The 21439-nt window shown below is 63.0% G+C and overlaps 4 protein-coding genes across 12 annotated transcripts in view; 2 read left to right on the plus strand and 2 right to left on the minus strand.

Moving 5' to 3' along the window:
- Nucleotides 1–892: 892 nt before the first annotated feature.
- On the minus strand, nt 893–9270 carry CANT1 (calcium activated nucleotidase 1). Of its 3 annotated transcripts, none has more exons than XM_085240438.1 (4): nt 9152–9270; nt 2841–3480; nt 2428–2631; nt 893–2091 (listed from the first exon to the last, which is right to left on the minus strand). In XM_085240438.1, exons 2-4 carry the CDS (start codon nt 3457–3459, stop codon nt 1721–1723), a joined length of 1194 nt encoding a protein of 397 aa, XP_085096564.1. In that variant the 5' UTR covers nt 3460–3480; nt 9152–9270; the 3' UTR covers nt 893–1720. The 3 variants fall into 3 exon arrangements, with proteins under 3 accessions (XP_085096564.1, XP_085096565.1, XP_085096563.1); XM_085240439.1 differs by lacking the exon at nt 9152–9270 and adding an exon at nt 4466–4591; XM_085240437.1 differs by lacking the exon at nt 9152–9270 and adding an exon at nt 4389–4546.
- Nucleotides 5221–10095, plus strand: C1QTNF1 (C1q and TNF related 1). 3 transcript variants are annotated; one of them, XM_010721325.4, is made up of 4 exons: nt 5221–5442; nt 8200–8452; nt 8570–8709; nt 8823–10095. In XM_010721325.4, exons 2-4 carry the CDS (start codon nt 8313–8315, stop codon nt 9371–9373), a joined length of 831 nt encoding a protein of 276 aa, XP_010719627.2. In that variant the 5' UTR covers nt 5221–5442; nt 8200–8312; the 3' UTR covers nt 9374–10095. The 3 variants fall into 3 exon arrangements, with proteins under 3 accessions (XP_010719627.2, XP_010719625.2, XP_019477212.2); XM_010721323.4 differs by having other exon boundaries at nt 5222–5442; nt 8299–8452; XM_019621667.3 differs by lacking the exon at nt 5221–5442 and adding an exon at nt 5948–6040 and having other exon boundaries at nt 8299–8452.
- Nucleotides 10096–10325: 230 nt separating this feature from the next.
- On the plus strand, nt 10326–14446 carry ENGASE (endo-beta-N-acetylglucosaminidase). The gene is made up of 14 exons (XM_085240423.1): nt 10326–10494; nt 10672–10748; nt 10839–11040; nt 11315–11463; nt 11541–11698; nt 11818–11966; nt 12119–12284; nt 12609–12712; nt 12793–12901; nt 13001–13173; nt 13383–13546; nt 13634–13736; nt 13817–13931; nt 14023–14446. The coding sequence occupies exons 1-14, from the start codon at nt 10400–10402 to the stop codon at nt 14416–14418; spliced, it is 2160 nt and encodes a 719-aa protein (XP_085096549.1). The 5' UTR covers nt 10326–10399; the 3' UTR covers nt 14419–14446.
- A 1592-nt stretch (nt 14447–16038) lies between these two features.
- Nucleotides 16039–21439, minus strand: part of RBFOX3 (RNA binding fox-1 homolog 3) — a 110520-nt gene continuing 105119 nt past the window's right edge. For 4 of the 5 annotated variants that reach the window (XM_085240444.1, XM_085240440.1, XM_085240443.1 and 1 more), the window contains 10 exons: nt 21270–21407; nt 20864–20917; nt 20329–20421; nt 19518–19578; nt 19192–19245; nt 18780–18912; nt 17830–17869; nt 17235–17296; nt 16923–17001; nt 16039–16422 (listed from right to left, as the gene is read on the minus strand). In XM_085240444.1, coding sequence (XP_085096570.1) covers nt 16378–16422; nt 16923–17001; nt 17235–17296; nt 17830–17869; nt 18780–18912; nt 19192–19245; nt 19518–19578; nt 20329–20421; nt 20864–20917; nt 21270–21407 — 759 coding nt within the window. In that variant the 3' untranslated portion in view covers nt 16039–16377. The remainder of the gene's footprint in view (nt 16423–16922; nt 17002–17234; nt 17297–17829; nt 17870–18779; nt 18913–19191; nt 19246–19517; nt 19579–20328; nt 20422–20863; nt 20918–21269; nt 21408–21439) is intronic. The other variant, XM_085240441.1, reaches the window with a different exon arrangement.

Consider the following 21439-nt stretch of genomic DNA (forward strand, 5'->3'; position numbering starts at 1 on the left):
AGGGCCCGCTGCCTATGAGATGCGGAGGAGATAGGTGCTGTAGAGCCACTGTCTCCAGACTGGGCTGAGCACAGTGCAGGTGAGGAGAGAGGAGCACAACAGCAGCTGACGTGGGCAGGGAGCAACAGCAGTCTGAGGTCTGCAGAACGAGGCCAAGCACCAGGGTCAGGGCTGTGCTGCAGGGCAGACAAATGTGTGTGCTTAGGGCACAGTGCCCTGCAGTGAGTCATTGTTGTTGGGGCTAAGCGGAAACACATGTCCAGCTGCGTGCGCTCCTTCCGCAGAGCTCCAGAGATGCTGGACACTAAAACAGGGGCAGAGAAGGGGGATGGGAGAGGGCAGCCCCACTGAGCTCACAGCAGGCCCCAGCCCATCACAGTGAGACCCCCCCAGAACAGGGCCATTGCTCCCCGAGCACCACCAGTCCCTGATCAGTGCTGGGGCAGGCAGGGGTGGCACAGGGGGGCTGATGCCAATGGACCCCTCAGCCCAGCCCCAGCCCTCCGAAGCCCAGTTCTGAGCTGCCCCCAGTGCCTGGAGCGACTAGGTGGCCACTCAGCAATGAACTGAGCCAAAGGCCACTGCCTGCAGCCCTCTGCCCAAGCGTTGCTGGGAGCCCGGTGCACTGAGGGCACCACAGTGGTGTTGCAAGAAGAAAGGTTGCATCCTGCACCACTGCAGGGAGCAGCCAGGCAGGTTCTGATGTGTTTGTCCCCTCACAGCCCTGCACTCAGTCTGCACAGCAGGCGGGATGACACGACCCTGCATAGGATGGTGGCTGTGAGGCCTCCACCTGCCTTGGTGAGCCAGGCTGGGAGCAGAGGGCACACAGTACCTCCCAAGGGACTCTCCCCGTGAGGCCTTCCCATGAACACAATGACCAAGCAGACAGTTACTGACACATTTGCTGCACCATTTATGCAAAAGGGGAAGGAAAAACAGCTAACACAGTGAGAAACATCCTGATGAAATCCCCCACAGCTGTGATGTCTCAGCTCGCCCTGCCCTTGCTGTCACCCTGCTGTGGTCATGGCCCCAGTGAACACCCTGAACCCCGAGGGAGCCAGAAACAGGGTAGGACCTGGCCTGTGGCCCCCCTCAAACCCACTCCTCTCCTGAGGATATTTGTCTCACACACATACCCTCTGTGCTCCTGTAAGATGCTGGGGACACAGAGCAGAGCCTCTCCTCCCAGGACACGCTGTGAGTGTGGAGGGGTCCCAGGGCCCAGGTCAGAGCCCACCCCCAGGAAGGTCAGGAGAGGCTCCACAGCTGCAGCACCATAGCTGCAGGGATGTGAGGACAGTGCCCTGGGCATCAGGCTGGCACAGGGGCAGAGGAGCTGAGCTCCCTCCTTGGTTGCAGATCCAGAGCGTGGCTGTCACCAGAGCCAATGACTCCCTGCAGAGACCCCGGACCAACACCTGCAGTGCAGGGAAACCTCACTGCCTTGACTGCTTCAGCAGCTGAGCCTGGGCTGATGGCAGGGAGCAACACCCTGTGGTGGCAGTCCTTTGCCACCAGGTGCCACTGCCGAAACACTCGCACCATGCGGGCTGCAGCAAAGCCAGTGCTTTACACGGGACGCCAACTACAGAGCTTGGAGTGCTTCATGCGTCCCTGGATCGGGAGGCACACTGTGTGCTCCTTGTTCTGAGCACACCAACAGGGCCCAGCCCACGCCCTCCCATCCTCCCTCACCCCTCTGGTTTCAAGTCTGTTAAATAAACTCAATGCCCTCATATTTCACACTCCCAATCCTGGTTTCAGGCAGGAGGAAGCGCCCATCCAGCGTGAAGGCCATGATGTAACTGGCAATCTTGCCATTGTCCTCCTCCGACTTCAGTGCCACGATGATCTGATCATCTGTGTCTGGGACGAACTTGAAGGAAGAGAAGCCATGAGTGGGAACCACCTCACCCACACGTCCCACTGTGATGTCCCCAAAGTCCTGGCTGGAGCTGAGCAGCAGGTTGGTGCCACGCCGCTCATCTGCCTTCTCGTTGTAACGCTCGTGGCTGGCGCGGCGCGGCAGGAAGAACCAGCGCTGCAGCGTGTCGCTCCAGGAGGCCGACTCGTGGATCAGGTAACCTGCAGCAGGGAGCAGGGTCTGTCAGTGTAGGACATGTAGGATCCTGCCATGCTGCAGGGACATCCCCCTACACCAACACCAACCATCCTTGCTTCAAAAGATGCTGCAGCAGAGGACAGACATACGAAGGCCAAAGCTGTGAATGTTTCCACCTCTTCCTGCCCAGTGCCAGCCCCTTTCCACCCCCCAGAGCAGGGCAGGGGCACCTCTGGCCCAGGGAACACAGCTGCTGGATGTGACTCTGGCCATGCCATCCTCCAGAGACCGGTCCCACCAACTGTGAGGAGAACCCGGGCAGGGCATGGGGCATGCAGCAACAAGGGGGAGCTCCATACCTGGGGGTCGGATCCCAGCCGCAGCCCGCAGTGCATTGTAGTTCATCACCCAGTTCTCGTGGCTCACATCGCCCTTGTAGCCAATAACCTTCACCCACTCGGGGTTCTCATTCACCACCTCACCCGTGGTGGTGGTCCACTCCTTGCCCAGGCCCCCCACGTACAGGTGTTCGTCTTTCACTGCCAGCCACTCTGCCTTGAAGCCTGCAGTGGAAAGAGCAGCATGAGCTGTGCCAAGACTCGGCCACACGTGACATCAGGGTACTCTACAGCCTCCCAGCACCACGCAACACAGCTCAGCACTGCACACAGCCCCCCCAAGCCCTGCAGAATGACAAAAAGGTGCAAAGAGACAAAGTCCCCCTGCCATGTGTGCGTAGGTCAGGCAGTGAGCAGGGTGTTACGGGGCTCACCTTTCCCCACAGTGCCATCCCCATCCGAGAGGATCACCCAGGGTACCGCCTTGTTGCCCTCGATCTGGTAGACCACCCCAGTCCGGTCATCCACGGAGTACAGCTTCCCATTGAAGACAACCAGCTCTGAGAGCTCCATGCCCCGGCCCTTTTCCGCCAGATGGGATTGCAGCACGTTCTCCTCTTTATCCCACTCCACCATCACACTGTCCCCACTGGCCGACAGCACCAGATAACCCTTCTTCAGGTAACTGAACCAGGTGTGCTCCTCAGAGCCCCGGGACTGAGTGTCCAGGTCCGCAATGACCCCGATGCGGTAGCGCACGCCCTCGGGGTTCCTTTGGGGTGGGGACAGTGGATAGGTGTCATTGTAGCGATCCTCCACCTGCAGCCGGAGGTGCCGGCCGTGCGGGTTGGGCGGGATGGGCCGTGCTGGTGGGGAGCGGTGCAGGCAGAAGAGCAGCAGCACGAAGCCCACGCAGGCAGAGGACAGCACGATGGCCCTCCAGCGCAGGCGGAAGCGGGGGTCGGCACCTTTGGTCATGGACGCAAGGACGGGCAGGCTACCCACGCTGATCCGCAGCGGGCTCATAGACTCATGGCAGGGCGACACGGGCATCAGCCTGCGGGCGAGGAGAGCCTGGCAGCGAGGAAAGAGCAGGTGAGAGCTGGAGCCCAGCGCTGTGCTCGGGGATGACAGCAAGGCACAGCCTCACGGTGAAGCAGTGGACCTCAAAGGGCTGCTTTGCTGCAGGAGCCTTTCTGTCATGCTCAGCCCCTCATGTTCCCCATCGATCCCAGACCGGAGCGAGCCCATGGGTGTGTGCTGGGCATCCTCACAGCAGCATCCTCACCCACGGAGGAAAAGGGTACCGGCTTATAGCTGCACGCAGTGATGACCAGCACAGCCCTCACCTCCGGAGTGCAGAGCTGTGCTGGTGAGCGTGCCCTGCTCCTGCGGGGACAGCAGGGACACGTGGCAGCCCCGCCCGAGCAGGATGCTGACACCTGACCAGGAAGTGCAGCGCCCGGCTCCGCGGGGTGCACAGCCGGGCCTACAGCCACAAACACTGCCCGCACCAGCACCGTAACACTACGATGCGGCAGCCCCCGTCGGCCCGGTTCGCCCCGGTCACATCTACCCCCGGGCAAAGCTGCGCTGCCCCGCCGTGCCCATCGCAGGGACGCACCGCGTGCCCCCCACGCCCTGCCCGGCCCCGGGGACACCGCGGCTCCAGGGACCCCCGGACCGGGCCGTGCCCACGCCGCAGGGCCGGGTGGCGCTCCCGCGGTCCCTCAATGCCCTTTCAGGCGGCCCCGGGACGCGGACAGAGGCGGCATTGAGCGCGGGGCCGGCCAGTGGCACCGCACGGGGCGCTGCGGGCCCGGCGGCTCCGCGTCCCACCCCGGCGGCCGCCGCCCGCGCCCCGACCCGCCGCAGCCTCAGAGCCCCCCGCCCCGCGCGTGGCCCCCGGCCGGCGGCTCCCCGTCGCCGATCCCGGCGCAGCCGCCTCGAACAGCAGCGTTCGGTACCCCGCCGCCACGCACCGGTCCCGGGCAGCCGTCACACCGCACACCGCAGCCGTCTCGCCCCCGGCCCCGCCGCCCCTCGGCCCCTCGCTCACCGCGCCGCCGCCCGAGCGCAACCGCCGCCTCCCCCGCCACCGACAGCCACCGCCTACAGCTCCCGGCAGCCCCCGCGCTCCGCTACGGCAACGGACAGCGGCCAAAATACCGCGGGGCGCGCAGAGCGGCGGGGAGAACTACGGCTCCCAGCAGCCCCCGCGCTCCGCGGCCGCTCTCATTGCGCGGCGTCGCGGGGGTGAAGCGCGCCGTGCGGCCCGGCCGGGAGCGGACCGCGGTGGGAGCCGCGGGGCGGCCTGCGCTGCGAGCCGGCGCGGGTGGGGCGAGAGGGGCCGAGTGGGACACGCGGCCCAGCCCCACTGAGGCCGTGGCAGTGGATGAGACAGCGGGAGCGGTGCTTGTAGCGCGGCGGGGGCACAGCGCGAGGCTGCCCGGCATTGGCCCCGTGTCCCCGGGCAGCCGCCGCGCTCCCACCGCCCGCGGTCCCTTCTGGGCCGGCCGCCCCACGGACCCCGTTCCCCAGGCCGAGCTGTGCTGTGCGGGGACAAACCCCGCTGTCCAACACAGACGGTGGCAAATCGCCCGGCACCGTGCTCAGGGTGCATCCCTGCTTAGGGCTCCACGGAGTGCTGCACACAGGGCAGAGCCGTGGCTCCGTGCCGTGGGACAGCCGCAGCCCCCAGGCACTGCCCTCCACGTTGCCCCTCGCATCTGGAGCTGCTTTTTGGCACAGACACCCACGTTCCCTGGTGCTGGCAGGCGCGGGGTGCACACATGGTTAATGCCGTCCGCCTGCGCTGGGCCCACATCTGGCAGTGGGAGGGCTGCGCCGTGCTCGTCCCGCTGCTTCGCTCTCCTCCTCTGCCTTCCAGAAGTGCGTTTCCGTCCGGCCATAGGAGGAGAGGAGGCTGTCACAGGGGCAGGCTCTGCCCCACACCGAGGGGTCTGGCAGCGCGGCACCACGCAATGCCCCAGAGCAGCAAAGGCGGCAAGGGGAGAGAGCGGCCCTGCCCCAGAGGTAGGTGTGGGGCAGGGCTGGGGGTCAGTCACCTGCAGGCACAGGGATGAGCGCTGCTGTGTGCGCATCTGTGCGTGCCATAGGGCTCTGTGGCATCGCTGCTGGGCCTGGGGGCCCGGCCCCACCCTCACTCTGGATAGTCAGGCTTGTACCCTGTCCCGCCTGCAGGAGGATGGTGGGGACTGCGGGGCTGAAGCCTCGCATGTTGTTGGAGGGGCACAGCTCAACCTGCAGCAGCACCGGGGGGCAGGCACTGGGAGGGAATTAGCGCTGAAGCCCCAGCTCTGAGCCTTGCAACCAAAACACCCCATGAGCACATCAAATCCAGCGCCCGGCCAACCCGGTGCAGCTCTGCAGGGACTGGTGGCACAACTTCTCCTGGTGCTGCTGGGCGCTGTGGGAGCTGGAGGGTTGCGACCTCTCTGTCAGCATTTGGCTGCTCCATACTGCTCCCACCCTGCTGCCTGCGGTCTGGGCTACTCCTGATCTGCAGACAGCTCCACAGATGTCCCAGCTGCTGTGGCAAAAGGCCGGGCGTCTTATCTCCAGCTGCAGCTCAAAAAGGATTGTATCCATGGCCGGTGAGCAGGAGGGCAAGGTAGGCATGCTGGTCCTGCTGCCTCTAGACCCCCCTGTGCACTGAGCCCCCTCGCTCCTCCCCCGGCATTTGCTCTTCTTTCATCCTCGCCTTTAATGCTGCCTGGAATGTTTTCAGGATGTTTTGACTTGCAGTCCCAAGGCTTTAGCAGCCACTGAATTTAAATCTCCAAACCGCTCCTGGAGAGCATCCAACCCTGACAGGAAAAAACAGAGTCCCTTCAGCAAGACTATGTATGCCCGTGCAGAGACGCGTGCTGCCTGCCCGGCATGCCTGCGGGGTGCAGAGGCAGACGTGCTCAGGGCTGGGAGCTCAGCATGCTGCCCACGGGCACACCACACTGCTGGCAGCACTGTGTGTGCATGGCACGCTCGCCTCCATTTCCAGCCCTGAGACAGCTTGGAAACGAGCTGCCTTTCTCAGTAGGAACATCCTAGCTAAGGATTTCTTCTCCCTGCTGAGCGGTCTCCTGTGAAGCTATGCTTTTCCTGGGGCTGAGCCCACTCTGGGTCCCAGGGAGCCGTCTGGCTCAATAGGAGCCCTGCATACTGTGGGCCCAGAGCAGGGGAAAAGCCATGGGTTCCCAGCAGCACAGCAGGTTGTGAGCTGCACTCACTGGCATATGGCTGGCACAGCTGGAGCCAAGCAGGGAGAAGAGAGCCAGGGCTCAGCTCCCAGGATGGTATCTGCACACAAGCCCTGGGCTGCCCTACTTGTGCTGCTTCTCCCTGGCACACAGAGTCGAGTGTGGGCAGGTGGCAGGCCAGGGCATGGCGATTAGGCGGCGGTGCCAGGCTGCCCACTGTGCCACACAGCCCGTGGTGCCACCAGCTCTGCTTCCAGCAGTGGGCAGCAAGCTGAGGGCAGCCCCGCTCCAAGACTTCCTTGGGACAGGGTGGGTGTGGGGGAAGTGTGTGAAGGGATGGGCCCTTTGCAGAGGGCTGGTGCAGAGGGAAAGCCCTTTGGAGCTTTTCCCCATCCCTCCGCCCTTTCCCTGTTCCTTGAACATGACTCACGAGCCAGGAATCCTGGCCTCAAATGCCCTCTGCTCCCGCTTCTGGAGTACGCCTGTCCTGGTCCATGCAGCCCACAGACAGCCCACCCCAAGGCAGTTCCACCCTGACCATCGCTAACTAAGGACCCAGGCTCTGAAAGCAGCATTCACCAAACTGTTGGATTCTGCCTAAAAGTCCAGCGGGGCCCCCATTTCCTCTTCTCATCAGGACCCCACTGCCCAGCTCACGCCCAGGAGATGGACTGTGGCACAAGGGACCCTTTGCAGACCTGGCCATACAGAGCTGTGCCCTGGCAGGAGACCACCTCACCAGTGCTGCCGTGGGTGTCCAGCAGCAGGGAGGTGCCACATGCTCTCCTGGTGCCTTTGGGGCCATAAGGAACAGTGTAGGGTGCTTGCACCATGCCTCAGAGCTGATATGGCAGTGATAAGGTGAGGAAGGGCTGGGCTGCAGTGCCACTCACTATCGCTGATGTTAGCTTTGGCCCCATCAGGATGTGTACTCCCAGCTGCCAGTGGCTGGCTTCTGGCCAGGGCCACCAGCAGCACTTGAGGCTCAGGAGAAGCAGTTTGGATTCCCTTGCAAACCCCACAAAGAACCAAGGCATAAGGACTGGGAGCTGGCAGCTCCTGGAGCATGGCAGCTGCTGTCACAGGATGCTTGCATTCAGTGGGGGATGCAGACCTCTATGGGCAAGTCTGGGATCCCCCATGAATAGGTACTTTCTGGAGCACATTGAGGTATGGGGGCTTAGGTGGATAAAAGCAGCCATTTAGTTACAGATAGTCTCTGCAGCTGTAAGAGATGCATTTGCCCTTGCCGTGGGCTCTGCTGGAGGAAGACTGCTGCAGGAAGAGCCATTTTCAGAGCTGGAAGTATGGCTGTGCTGGTACATGGTGCACCAGAGCCTGTGCTGGGCACAGTGCAGGGCACAGACAGGCTGACACGGCAGTGCAGGACAAACAACTCCTGGGGACAGAACACAGCACTTGGGGTGGACCCACGAGCCCTGTCCCTTGGCCAGGAGGTGGGAAGCTCAGAACCCTGCCTGGACCCCACAGCTGCTGGTCCTGGCAGGGAGCCCCATAGCTGGGCTGTGCCCTGCTGCTCTCCTCCTGCTCCCATGCTGTTCTTTCCCACCAGCCCAACCCTGCTGAAGCGCCCTGATCTCCACCTGCCCCCTGCCCACTCTGGATACTGCTGGGCTTTGCCATTCCTCTCAGTCACTCTGGTGTCTCACAGGGTGCTGCTGCAGCATGGAGGGGCTTTGGACACTCAGAGTCCTGCTGCTCTCCTGCCTGCTGCTGCCCAACCCTGTGAGCAGCCAGACCAGCTCCAACCCTGACCAGCATCCAGCGGATCCCGAGGAGGTTCCGTCCAAGCACCATGCAGTCAGGTGAGAGGGCCGTGGGGACAGAGGTACTCCCACTGGGGATGGGGAAGCTCCTGGTGCCAGGAGGGGCCCGGCCCCTACGCGCAGCTCCTGTTGCGCTTTGCTTTCTGCCCTCCCCAGGGCCGCGCAGGAGCAGAAGGACAGCGGTGCCCAGGAGGGGCTGCCCCCACGGCCCCACTGCGTCCGCTGCTGCGAGCCGCCCGAACACCGCTTCTCCTACCCCCAGTACCAGCCCCAGATCAACATGACCATCTTGAAAGGTGAGGGCTGTGGGGCACTGCCCACAGCCAGACCTGCAGCCCGGCACCTATCTCACTCCCACCGCTGGGTGGGAGATGGAACTGGTGTCAAACCATCCCCTCTGCTCTGCCAGGTGAGAAGGGGGAACGCGGTGAGCGGGGCATGCAGGGGAAGTTCGGCAAGACAGGGGTGGCCGGCAGCAGGGGCCACACGGGGCCCAAAGGACAGAAGGGCAGCGCGGGTGCCCCGGGGGAGCGCTGCAAGAGCCACTACGCTGCCTTCTCGGTGGGCCGCAAGAAACCCCTGCACAGCAACGACTACTACCAAACCCTCATCTTCGACACGGAGTTTGTCAACCTCTACGACCACTTCAACATGTTCACGGGGAAGTTCTACTGCTACGTCCCTGGGATCTACTATTTCAGCCTGAACGTGCACACCTGGAACCAGAAGGAGACGTACCTGCACATCATGCGCAATGGGGCCGAGGTGGTGATCCTCTATGCGCAGGTGAGCGACCGCAGCATCATGCAGAGCCAGAGCGTCATGCTGGAGCTGCACGAGCAGGATGAGGTCTGGGTGAGGCTCTACAAGGGCGAGCGTGAGAACGCTGTCTTCAGTGATGAATATGACACTTACATCACTTTCAGTGGGCACCTCATCAAGTACAGCGGGGACCCCTGAGTGCCTACACCCCGATCCTGCTCCCTGGGGTGGGGCCCTGCTGCTCCCCTTCCTGGGCACACCACTCTCCTTCCAGCTCTCCTGCTACATACCACTACCCCCAGCTGTGTGAATACTCCCCTCCCCCCCTCCCAGCTCCTGGAAGTTGATTGAGTGCACTTGGAGGAGATGGAGACATTTGTAACCTCTGCTGCATCCCTGACCCAAGGGCTGGCTGCTCACCTGGAGCAGGCAGGGACTTCATCCCCACTTGTGCCAGGCTCAGGGCTGGGTGTGTTGGGTGTCCGTGGCACTGGCTGTGAGCTGGCACCTGCTGGAGTGATGTGAGCACCTCTGCTGCCCAACCCCCACCAACGCACTTGACGAGCAGGGGGGAGCAGTAACAAAACCACTGAACACCACTTCTGCAGAGCTGTGTCCCCTGGGCTGGTGCTTCCCCAGGGCAGAGCCAGCAGCAGATGGGTGCAGCAGCCCTCCCGTGTTGGTTCCCTCACTGTGCTCCATGCCACAGCCACATCTTGATGCCAGCACCCATCGGGAGGAGCTGCCCGACATGCAGGGCCTTCAGCCTCAGCCCCATCCGTCTCAATTTGGGATCTGCTGGGCAGGCTTCTCGTTTTTGTAGACGTACTGGCAGAGCAGGGCCTGGGGCAGCACGCTGCCTCCCGCTCCGTACACTTGCGATCGCATTAAACACCCCACGGGCTCGGTTCCTACTCACACTTCCATCTCATCTCGTCGCTTTGTGCTCAGGGGCACCGCGAGAGCCGGGCGCGGCCGGCGCACAGCCGGGCAGAGAGCAGCGCTCAGGGCCGAGCTTCTGCGGGGCACGGCGGGGGCGCAGGCGGGGCCAGCGGAACCCGAGCGGCTCCCAGCCCAGCTCGGCGCTGCCCCCGCCCTCAGGACGCGGCGGGGCGGGCGGTGAGGGCGGGCCGGGGCGGGCGGAGCTCGTAGGGCCGCGCCCCCCGCAGGCAGGCCGGGCCCGGCGCACGTTGCCGCCAGTGCGGGCGGAGCGGCGGCAGCGCGATGGCGGAGGCGGCGGCGCGGGACGGGGCTGCGCGGCGCGGGAAGAGAACGGCGGAGGAGGAGGAGGAGGAGCGGGGCGGGCGGCGGCGGCGGAGGTTGGGCCGGGGACGGGAGCCGGGAGCCGGGAGCCGGGACCGGGGCGCGGAGCGCTCGGAGCGAGGCCCGGTCGGCGGGCGCTGGCCGCGGTGCTGCCCGGCCCGGCGCGGCGGGCGGACGCGGAGCGGGGCGCGGGGTGTCAGGCGGCCACCGGCCTCACTCCTCTCCCCGGGCAGCTTCCAGCCGGCGGCCGAGCCTCTGGGAACCACCGTGCTGCACGCAGCCGTCAGCACCCGCCCGCAGCCCCTGCCAGGTGAGGGGCCGGAACGGGCCGCATTGAGCCCCCCCACGCATCCCGACCCCATTGACCCCAGCTCGGTACTTCGACTCATTGCCTCCCCAGCTCGGTATTTTGACACCGGCACCACGGAGCCCATCAGCTTCTTCCTGTCCAGCCTTGAGGAGCTGCTGGCCTGGCAGCCCAACAGTGATGATGACTTCAACATCTGTGCAGTGCCGCTGGCCCAGCGCCAACCCCCACTGCACAGCCGGAGACCCCGCACGCTGCTGTGCCATGACATGCGTGGTGGATACCTGGAGGACAGGTGTGTGACACCTGGGGAACAGGTGCACGCACCTCCCAGCACGCTGCTGCCCTTTCTCCAGCCTTCAGTTCAGTGTCTGATCTGTTTCCTGCCGTTGGCCTCTCCAGGTGGGGCCAGAGAGGTTTATCTCTGGCTCTGGAGCTCTGTGAATGGGGCCAGCCCTGCTGGAGTGACAGGAGTGACACAGTGCCCAACTCATGGGCTGACTCAGGTCCTGCCTGGCTCCATGGCGTCTCTCCAACATTGCCCAATGCTTCCCTCTGCTCTGCCACAGGTTCATCCAGGGCTCAGCCACACGCAACCCATATGTCTTCTACCACTGGCGCTACATCGACATCTTCGTCTACTTCAGCCACCACACTATCACCATCCCACCTGTGTGCTGGACCAACGCGGCGCACAGGAACGGCGTCCCGGTGCTGGGTGAGGGCAGAACCGGGGCGGTGTGGTGCTGGGAGCCTGCTGGGGCACACAGCAACACTGCTCCCACCCTTCCCCAGGCACTTTCATCACGGAGTGGACGGACGGTGAGAAGCTGTGCGAGGCATTCCTGGCAGGTGGGGAGGAGGCGTACCGTGCCGTGAGCCACCAGCTGGCCCGCATCGCCCAGCACTACCGCTTTGATGGCTGGCTGATCAACATGGAGAATGCACTGAGCGTGAGCAGCCCGCACCCTGCCTGCATCCTGCCTCACGGGGCTCAACCCCAGGCCCCAGGCGTGGGTCCCTGTGGATGGGACCATCCTGTGTCCAGCTGCTCTCTGCTCTCTCTTGGCAGGTGGCAGCGGTGGGGAACTTGTCCCCCTTCCTGCGGCATCTGACTGCGCAGGTGCACGGCGCGGTGCCAGGGGGGCTGGTGATTTGGTATGACAGCATCCTGGAGAGTGGCACACTGAGGTGGCAGAATGAGCTGAATGAGCAGAATAGGTGAGCGGTGGGGCATGTGACTGCCTGAGCAAAACCAGCCGTGGTGAGGCACAACTCCACCCTACGTCTTGGTGCTTGAGGGCTATGGAGCTCAAGGCATGGCTGGCAATGCCCCTTGGGGTGCTCACTCCTGCACTGACCCTCATCCCCAGGGTGTTCTTTGATGCCTGTGATGGGCTGTTTGTCAACTACAACTGGAAAGAGGAGCACCTGGAGCGTACACGTGAGCTGGCTGGGCAACGCCACGCTGACGTCTACATTGGCGTCGATGTCTTTGCTCGTGGGGACGTGGTTGGTGGTGGCTTTGACACCAACAAGGTGTGTGTGGTTGAAGCAGAATTGTGGGTCTGCCCCTGGTGCGTGGCTCTCAGCTCACTCCAATGGTTCATCCACACTGTGCTGGGGTAACTCAGGGTGCATTGGTGAGAACTGAGGAAGCCTGGGATCCGGTGTGCACAGGGCTGGGGCTGGGAGATCCTAGTGCTGCAGGTCCTGGGAAGGGTGATGCTGCAGTAATCCCTGCACCATGGTCCTGGCACCCTGTGGGACCAGCAGGATCTCGTGGAGAGTGGACGTGGCAGGGGACAGGGTGACTACCCGGACCGCCCTAAGCTCTGTGCTGCTTTCCACTTGTCTCTGCAGTCACTGAGCCTGATCCGCAAGTACGACCTGTCTGCAGCCATCTTTGCTCCTGGCTGGGTCTACGAACACCTGGGAGAGGAGAACTTCCTGCAGAATGAGAACAAGTGAGTGCAGGATGCCTCCATGCTTTGGTTGATGTGGCTGCAACAAAGGTCTCTACTCTGATGCCCACCCTTTCCCCCAGGTTCTGGGGTTTGCTGGAAGATTACCTGCCCACGCACAGCATTTGCATGCTGCCCCTCGCCACCTCCTTCAGTGTGGGAATGGGCACTGGCATGTTCCTTGCTGGGAAGGTGGGTGCAGGGAGCAGCCTGGCTGCAGCCCCCAGGGCTGGGTGGAGACATCGGGTCCTGCTCCCAGCTCCCTGCTGCCCAGCGTTTCCTGTCCTGTAGGAGGAAGAGGCCAGGCCGTGGTACAACCTGAGCGCTCAGGAGATCCAACCCCTCTATCCAGAGCGCCGGGGCCAACTGAGTACCAGCTGCTGCCTGCAGGATGCCTGGTGTGGGGGCAGCTCCCTGCGGGTGCAGGGCACCATCCCTCCTGGCGAGGAGCGCGTGGCCATCCGGTGAGTTGGGTGCCAACTTCCCACCTCCATGGCTGGCACTGTGCTGGCAGGGCATGGCTGCAGGAGGCCCTGGCAGAGCTGTGCCAGCCCTGCGCTGAGTGCCACGGAGCGCAGTGGCGAGTGCTGCCCAATAGGCCTAACCCAATGTACCTTCTCTTTCTCTCTTCTCTCTCTCTCTGTCTCTCTCTGGGTGGATTTGGGGTCATCAGCCTTTTCTCTTTCCAGATGCATGCACCTCCCAAGCTCTTCCTGAACCTGCTCTACAAGATGGAGGGGCCACACGGGGATGACTTCACGGTTGCTCTGGAGCTCACCACCTGGCACTCGAGCAGATGCCATGGTAGCACTGTCACTGTGCTGCCGAATGAGGACGGTGAGGATCCTATGCCTCCTGTGCTGCCCACACTGAACACTCACTGCAGGGCACAGCACTGACTCAGCCTATTTTGCCTTCCCACAGAGCCCCACAGCCGCCATCACCCCCGTCTGCTCCCAGCCCCACCTCCTGCCCTCTCCAGGCTACTTGCTGCCTGCAGTCACGGTGCCCAGGGCTGGACCAGCCGGTGAGTGCCATGCCAGCACCCTGCACCCCAGGCACGCGGGGATCCCCGGCCCTGCTCCAGCTCTGTCCCTTTGCCCCCAGGTGCTACGAGCAGGAGCTGCGGGGCTGCAGCCTGCGTGACCTCTCCCTGCTGGTGTCCAGACAGCAGGCCAGCCCACAGGAGACGAGCTTCAGCTGCCTCCTGGGGGAGCTCCGGGTGGGTGCTGTGCACATCCTCACTGCATGGTGGGCTGCAAACCCGGCCACAGCCATGCCTGGTGCTGATGGTGCCACATTCTCCTCCACAGGTGCTGGATGCGGGCAGCGTGGCAGCCTCCCCACCGCAGGTGCAGAGCGTGACAGCCTCCCAGCTCTGGTGGCAGGATGGCCCCAACGTTGAGCAGCTCTCCCTCAGCCTCACACTGCGCTGGGCTTTTCCTCCCAGGCGGGCTGCCTGCTTCCGCGTGCTCAGCCGGGGCACACGGTGCCACCGGGCGCAGCCGCCGCAGCCGCAGCTCCTGGGGCTGGCACATGGCTGCCAGTACCGTGCGGTGGGGCTGGCGGTGCCACGGCCTGCACCCGGGCAGTCGTGCCAGCTGGAACTGCTGGTGGAGCCAGTGCTGCCCAGCGAGCTGCCCGTGGCCCCGGAGCAATGGGGCCGGCTGCTGCTGGTGTACTCTGAGCCGGCCGGTGGCAGCAGCTGAGCTGGGCATTAAAGGTGAATGTGGCACAGCCCCGGCTCCACGCGTCCCCTGCACCGGGTGGGGTGGGAGATACGGGGACACCGCTCAGGGCTAAGTTTTAGGGTTCCACCTGCAGCCCCAAGGAACTTCACCCTTCATGAATCAGCCTTGGTCCCTTTCTCTAAGGGCTGGCAGCCGGCGCTTCCACCCGCAGCGGCTCCCCTGGATATCTTGTGCGGAGAAGGAGAGAAAATTTATAGCAGCAATTATTTTATCACAGTCTGGTGAGCAAGCAATTAGCAGGCAGGGACGTAGCCGAGCGTGCCGCGCAGCAGGGTCGTGCAGCCCCGGCTCCCTCAGAGCGCCGGCCCCGGTCCCACAGACAATACTGGCTCCCGTTCAGGAAAATTAATATGTCAACATTGAAGCTGCTGCTCCTCCGTGGGCAAATTGCTCTGAAATAAATTATAGGGTGGTTTGGAAAAGGAAGGGCTCGGCACAGCTGGGACCCTGCTGCAACGTAGGGACCCCCAGCCCCGCTGCACCCGCGCCCCAGTCAAAACTGGAGTCGCCCTGGTTGAAGAAAGAAATCTTTATTAATAATTTCCATAATAATAATAATAATAATAATCCTTGTAGTAATAATAATAATAATAATAATAATACTGTTTATTAGAATGGTCACACCTTTGAAGCATACAGGACGGGCCGGCGCCAGCCTGCAGCCGAGGCCGGCGCGGGGCTTTGCTGTAAGGAAGAAGCCAGTACAGCGATGGGGGTTTGTACAGGGGCGGCCGGGCGGGGCTATGTACACGGGGAATAGAAAAGGGGGAACTCGTTGCTGGAGCGTCGGGGCGTCTGCAGACTATAAAGTGAGGTTTGACGAGTGGCGGAGCCACGCGGGGCGGGGGCGGCTGAGCCGAGGTCACCCCGACGTGGGACGGGGCTGCACCGGGGGGACCGCGCGCCCACCGGGGTCCCTGCGGCAGGCGGGGGGTGGCCGTGACGTCCCATCCGTCCCCATCCCAGCTCAGCGCGGGGAGCCCCGCGGCAGGCGCGAGCCCCGGGTGCGACGGGGACGGGCGGGAGGGGAACGCAAGCGAGTTGCAAGCTCCTCTTAACAAAAATTCCCTTTAAAACGCAGAGGCGCGTCCCCTGCAGCGCCCAGCACACCCGCGCGGGGCCGAGCCTCGCACCCCGAGGTGCTGCCGCTCAGCCCGGAGCCGCGACGCGCTGCGGGCCGGGAGCCGAGCCGAGCCCAGCCGGGCGGGACCGCGCGCCGGCACCGCGCCGGGCGCGAAGGAAGACGTGGGGCCCGGGCCGGGCCGTGGGGCTGCGGGTCGGCGGCTCTGGGCGCGTCTCAGCGCTCCGTGCGCTCCGCAGTCTCCTCCGGGACTCGCTCGGTGCGTGTGTGTGGACAGACGGGACGTTCACTTGGTTGTTACCTCTTTGCTTTGTTGGTTGGTTGCTTTGCTTTTCATGTTGTTTTTTTTTTTTTCCTTTTTTTTTTTTTGTATTTTTTTGTATTTTTTTTTTAAACCGTGTGTGTGTGTGTGTGTATGTGTGTGTGTATGTGTGTGTGTGTGTGTTTTGTTTTGCCCTTCCTGGTCCCAGAAGGAAAACGGCTGCGTGTTCACTACAACAGAAACAGAAAGGCAGAGCTTTCGTGGGAGCCGCCAGCCCCCCCCAACACGGCCCCACACCCCCCACCCCTGCCTCACCTATGGAGCCAAGCCCTCGCCCCGAGCAGGGCAGCACCCACAGTCCCATAGTTCCACTCCCAGCCGCCCCCCAGCAGCGCTACGCCCGGGCTGGGTGGGATGGAGGCTGCGGCGGAGTGGCTCGAGGTGAACCTATCGCGGAGCAGAGCCCGCAGGCAGGGCTCGGTTCCTCCGGGAGGCTCTGCCTCTGCTTAGTCTGCCTGGTTTGGTTTCTAGTGAGCGGTCAGTGTTAGTGCTGTGAGGGGCTGGGTCTGTCTTGCTAGTAGGGAGTGAAGCGGCTGTACCCTCCTCGGTATAGACTAGCCTGCAACATCAAAGATGAAAAAAAAAAAAAGCCAATCAGTATTCAAGAGAGAGGCAAAGCCCATTTCTTCCCTTTCTTGTTTTCTATTTTTAATTTTTATTTTTATGTTGTTCTGTCCTGGGGTGCACAGGGCGGGCTCACCCGGGGCACTCAGTGCTGCCATGGGGACAATATAAGGCTGAGGGGGGCAGAGGGGTCCCGGTGGCCAGGGCTCAACCGGGGGATGTGGGAGGGTGAAAAATAAATACAAATTTAAAAAGGAAGAAAAAGGCCATTTGGCTTGAGATCCCACCCACAAGTGGGATTTTTCATCTTTGATGCTGGTTGCGAGGCTAGCTACAGATTGCTCCCTGCACACTGCCTGGGTCCTGCTGGGGACGATGCCACGCAGGGGCTTTGCTGCTCCGCACCCCTCCCGCAGCCCCCGACCCCCCCGGGCCGGCTGCAGCTCACGTGGGGCGCGTCGGGATGCAAAGAAAGGCCATGAGAGCTGCTCTTACCATGGTGCCGATGCTGTACGTGGCGGCGGGGCCGATGGTGTGGTGGTAGGGGTCTGCGGCTGCGTACACTCGGCCGTAACTAGGAGCAAACAGCAGCAGGGTGTTACGGGCCTGGGGATGGCTCCTCTGCTGCTCCCCCTGCCCAGCTGCTGCCCCCCCACCGATCGCACTACACAGCCCAGGGAGCTCTGATCTGAGAGTACCACGCTGTGCCCGGCCCAGTGCTCAGGCTGCAGGGCGCAGGAGCTGTGCTGTGCCATATGGTGCCATACGGGGCACCCCAACCTCCCCCCGAATTACGCTGCTGCTTACCTGTCGCTGTATGCTGCTGCTGCGGCCGCAGGCTGCGCGTATCTGTAGGCAGCGTAGCCCCCCTGCAGCAGGGGGACAGAGAGAGGTGGCTGTGAGAGGGAGGCCCTGCCGGGGGGGTCAGGGTGGCCGCCACCCCCCCAGTGCTGCCCCAGGGGCTGCAGAGCAGCAATGGGACCCTGCGGACAGCTGAACCACCGGGCTCACACCAGCCTCATTACCATTCCCCAGGGGCTTTCACAAACATTAACCTTAAAAAAATTAAATTTCCAGAGGAGAGAATGTCACCTCCCTGATCGCTTTAATGAGGTGTCACGTTAGATAAATCCTTCAGCCGCCCGCCTGAAATATCGCCATTGGCTTTTTAAATATGGAGGTTAAATGCTGGTGTAAGCCAGCGCAGCGACACGCACCGAGGACATCAATCCCATGGGGCTGGGGGCATAAACCCACACTGTGCCACCCGCACAGCACCTCGGCCACCCATTCCCCTCCTTCCCCCCCAGGCACCGCGTCGGGCACTGTGGTGTGCAGGAGGAGCATTGCCTGACGGGCAGCACACCCATCCCTGCACAGCATCCCTGCAGGCAGCACTTACGTAGATTTCTGCTCCATAGAACCCGTCCTGGTAGACAACCCTGCAAACAGGACACAGGAGTCAGAGCTGTGGGCACCAGGTGCTCGATGGAGCTGCTCCAGGCATTGCACTTGGACACAACCCAGCTATGCCCAGAGTCATGCCAAGGGGACGTGGGGAGGTTGGGATTGCAGGGTCTGGCACACTCGGCCCCACCAGGCGTGAGGGCAGCAAAATCCCCAGGCAGCGCTCAGCCCAAGGTGGGTGCGTGGAGCAAGGCAAGCAGCAAAGCTGCAGGGAAACCTGGAGACAGGCACCCAGGGACACGGAGCCCTGCGGTCACACAGAGGCTGGCTGTGGCTGTCCTGGGTTTTGCTTGCAATCTGCACCTCGGCTTAAAGCTCTGATAAATGCACTCTGCTCTGTGCAGACAGCTGGTGCTGCCAGGTAGGATGGATGGAGGTGACACCAGTGACCTGCAGGGAGTTGGATGCAGAGGGATGAGAAGTGGCTGTCAAGGCAGCTCGAGGTGCTGGGGGTGCGGGATGTGGGCATGGCCTGGGCTGGGGCTCCAGACATGGTGGGCAGGGCTATGGGGATAGCAGAGGACAGCCTGGGCTGAATCAGTGCAGGAGCATCTCGGAGGTGGAAGCCAGGCAGGCGCCAGGGAGCTGCAGCTCGCTCCCCAACACCTCCCTGCAGGAGGTGCAGGAGCCAGCAGTGCAGACACTGACAGCAGCAGAATTGAGGCAATTCAGCACCAAATGGAAAACCAAATAGAAGGCGCCTTCTTGGGGCACCCCTGAGGGCCGAGTCAGCAGCAGGGCCGGCCAAGAGGCAGCTGCTGCAGTGTGCAGAGTGGGACGGGAAGGGGCCGAGCCCCCCTAACCGTGCTGGGCTGCAGCACAAGGCGGGACCCCCAGCCCTCGGGGTCCAAGTGGCACCGACCCCCCGCCAGCTCCGGTACTCACGCGCCATAGGTGGGGATGGGCGGCGGTGGGGGTGCAGCCCGGAACGTGTTGTAGACGGCGCGTCCTCGTCCCCGTAGGTGTGCCCCTCGGTAGGCCACAGCTGTCCCCGTGGCAGGGTATGGGAACCCCGTTACTGCAGGAGGGAAGGGACAAAGATGGGATTCCTGCAGCGGTGCCCACATGCAATCACCGCAGTGCAGCCCGTGCTGGAGCATCAATCTGTGCCCACAGATCCCACAGGGGATGAGGCTGCTGGGACACGGCCCCTGCAAGTACACTGGAGCAAACGGGGTGTGGGGGGAGTGTGCATGCCGGGGAGCAGGGGGGAGGGGAAGAGGGACGTGCAGGGGGCTGCTTGGAGGAGCAGTGGGGTGGAACACAGCACAGCCCCAGTGCGGAGCTGAGGTTTTACCTGCATAGAACTCGGGGCCGTAGACAGCTCCCACCACTGGGTTCAGCTTCCAGCCTGCAAGCAGGGAAGACTGGTGAGCTGGGGAGACCCGCGGCTCTGTGCACCTGTCCTGGCACCCCACTGGGCTCCCCCCATGGCTCCCATCCCTGGATGGTGCAGAGGCACGCCGCCAGGTTCATCAGGGAGCAGCCCCTGCTGCTTCTGGCCAAGGGCACAGAGCACACGTGCTGCATCCTAGCCTTGCAGCAGTGGAAATGGTGCCCAGGGCTGCTCAGCACCTCAGCCGTGCCCGTGCCCACTCAATCTCTCTTTGCACTGGTCCCTACCGTTAGTGTAGGGGTTTGCAGTCTTCTTGTTCGTCATCACCCGGGCTGTGGCGTTGTTCACCTGCAGAGAGATGGGATGGGAGCTCAGTGCTGGCTGGCAAGGGGCTGGTGAGGCAGAACTCCAGGCCTGCTCTGTGTGCATTACTGCTGAGAGAAACACCAGAGGGCAGGACAGGGCGAGCAAGGAGCCATGAGACAAGGCTGACCTGCAGCTGTGACACCGCTGTGCCACGCCGATGGGGCTGTGACACTGTGCTGAAGGTGCCACGCTCAGCTGCCTCCTATCCCCACCTCACAGGATGTGCCTGTGCCAGGAGCCCTGGCTACTCCCACCAGCACCTGCCCAGCTTGGCAGGGCCCTGTCCATGGGTACCACTGTGCCCTGCCAGGCCCCACTCTGTGCTGCAGGGATGCTCACGCCCAGCTCACTCCACACGCTGCCCTGCACACAATGCTCCTGGAGCTCTGCACAGTGCCACACAGCACACAAACAGTAACACTGCCGGGGCTGGAGGACACGGCAGCTGCTTGCACAGCGGGCGCAGAGCTCCTCAGAGCCTTCTCCTCCTCCTGTGCGTTCCTCCATCACCAGCAGGATACTGCCAGAGGCCAGCACGCTGCCCCCAGCTCTCTCTACCCCTCGGGATGTTTTCCTTTGAGCCTCTCCCTGTTGCTGTAAGTGACGAGTTCCCTGCAGCACACACGCATGCTCCCCGTGCTGCATTCACGGACGCATGCACACACCGGGCAAGCACCTCCGGGACATGCACATGGCAGGGCAGGCAGGGCACTAGCACACTTATCTGAGCACCTCAATCTTCCGGCCCTCTACGATCGTGCCATTCAGCTTCTCTCGTGCCCGGTCGGCATCTGTGCTAGTTTCAAAAGTTACAAACCCAAAACCCTGTGAGCAGAGGAGAAAAGGAGAAAGAAAGAGACAGAGACAGAGAGAGAGAGAGGGTGCGGGGACAGAGAGAGAGAGAGGGGTGAATCAGGAGAGCTGGCAGAGGAGATAGCGGCCGCTGTATGGACCAGTACACAGGCCAGGTCCTGGTGGAGACCCCAGCGTCACCCACGAGCTGGGAAAAGAGTCTGGGAGAGGGCACAGAAAGCAGGGAAGATACAGCAGAGATACCCACACAGAGGGTCACGAGCAGCCCCGCCGGGCATGGATTGCCCCTTCCCCCCTCCAGCAGCCATACATCCCCACAGGCAGCACAGGGCAAGGGGAGGTGCCCCCGGGATGGGGCAGGAGTGGGGCAGCTGGCACACGGCCCCCAGAGGTGTGCACCCACCCGGGCTGAGCTGTGCCTGCTGCTAGGGCTCGCTGTAATGGTGGCACCCACCTTGGAGCCCCGCTCATTGAAAATGATCTCCACATCGAGGATCTTCCCGAATTGCTGCAAGTGGAGAGAGCAGAGTGAGCGCCTGCAGAGCTCCTGGGCTACCAGCACAGGGCACATCCTGGTGTCCATCAGTGCGATCGTCCCACCTGCCACACACTCCCTTCCAGAACCGAGAGAGGTCACTTCAAAGCTAATGAGCCCCCAGTGCTCCAAATCCTAATGAGGGATGGGAGGGGTGAAGGGAGGGGAACAAGGGCTGAGAGCCCAGCTGCTAACCGGGGCAGAAACCTCACTGAGCAGCAGAAGGGGGGTCATGGTGGGCCCAGGGGAAGGATGGTGGTGACATGAGGACCGGGAACCTGAACTGAGCCACGGGACACAGGGGGCTGCATGGAACTGCACTCACCCCAAACATTTGCCGCAGGTCGGGGTCCCGGAATCGGAAGGGGATGTTGGAGACGTGTAACCTCTTGGGCTGCTGCTTGTCTGTGTTGTCTGAGGAATGTAGCTGCTGGCTGTCTGTCTGTGCCGCTTCGTCTGTCTGCTGCAGGAGCACCGCCGCCTCATCAGCCGAGC

Source organism: Meleagris gallopavo, chromosome 20 (genome assembly GCF_905368555.1).
Source record: "Meleagris gallopavo chromosome 20, MGAL_WU_HG_1.1, whole genome shotgun sequence".
Classification (NCBI taxonomy): domain Eukaryota; kingdom Metazoa; phylum Chordata; class Aves; order Galliformes; family Phasianidae; genus Meleagris; species Meleagris gallopavo.

Coding starts and splice junctions, on each gene's coding strand:
- C1QTNF1 (XM_010721323.4), top strand. CDS start 5,391: ATGCCCCAGAGCAGCAAAGGCGGCAAGGGGAGAGAGCGGCCCTGCCCC. Junction 5,443..8,298: donor AGAGCGGCCCTGCCCCAGAG/GTAGGTGTGGGG, acceptor GGTGTCTCACAG/GGTGCTGCTGCAGCATGGAG. Junction 8,710..8,822: donor CAACATGACCATCTTGAAAG/GTGAGGGCTGTG, acceptor CTGCTCTGCCAG/GTGAGAAGGGGGAACGCGGT.
- CANT1 (XM_085240438.1), bottom strand. CDS start 3,459: ATGCCCGTGTCGCCCTGCCATGAGTCTATGAGCCCGCTGCGGATCAGC. Junction 2,632..2,840: donor GGATGGCACTGTGGGGAAAG/GTGAGCCCCGTA, acceptor TTTCCACTGCAG/GCTTCAAGGCAGAGTGGCTG. Junction 2,092..2,427: donor GGCTGGGATCCGACCCCCAG/GTATGGAGCTCC, acceptor TCCCTGCTGCAG/GTTACCTGATCCACGAGTCG.
- ENGASE (XM_085240423.1), top strand. CDS start 10,400: ATGGCGGAGGCGGCGGCGCGGGACGGGGCTGCGCGGCGCGGGAAGAGA. Junction 10,495..10,671: donor GGCGGGCGGCGGCGGCGGAG/GTTGGGCCGGGG, acceptor CTCCCCGGGCAG/CTTCCAGCCGGCGGCCGAGC. Junction 11,464..11,540: donor GAACGGCGTCCCGGTGCTGG/GTGAGGGCAGAA, acceptor ACCCTTCCCCAG/GCACTTTCATCACGGAGTGG.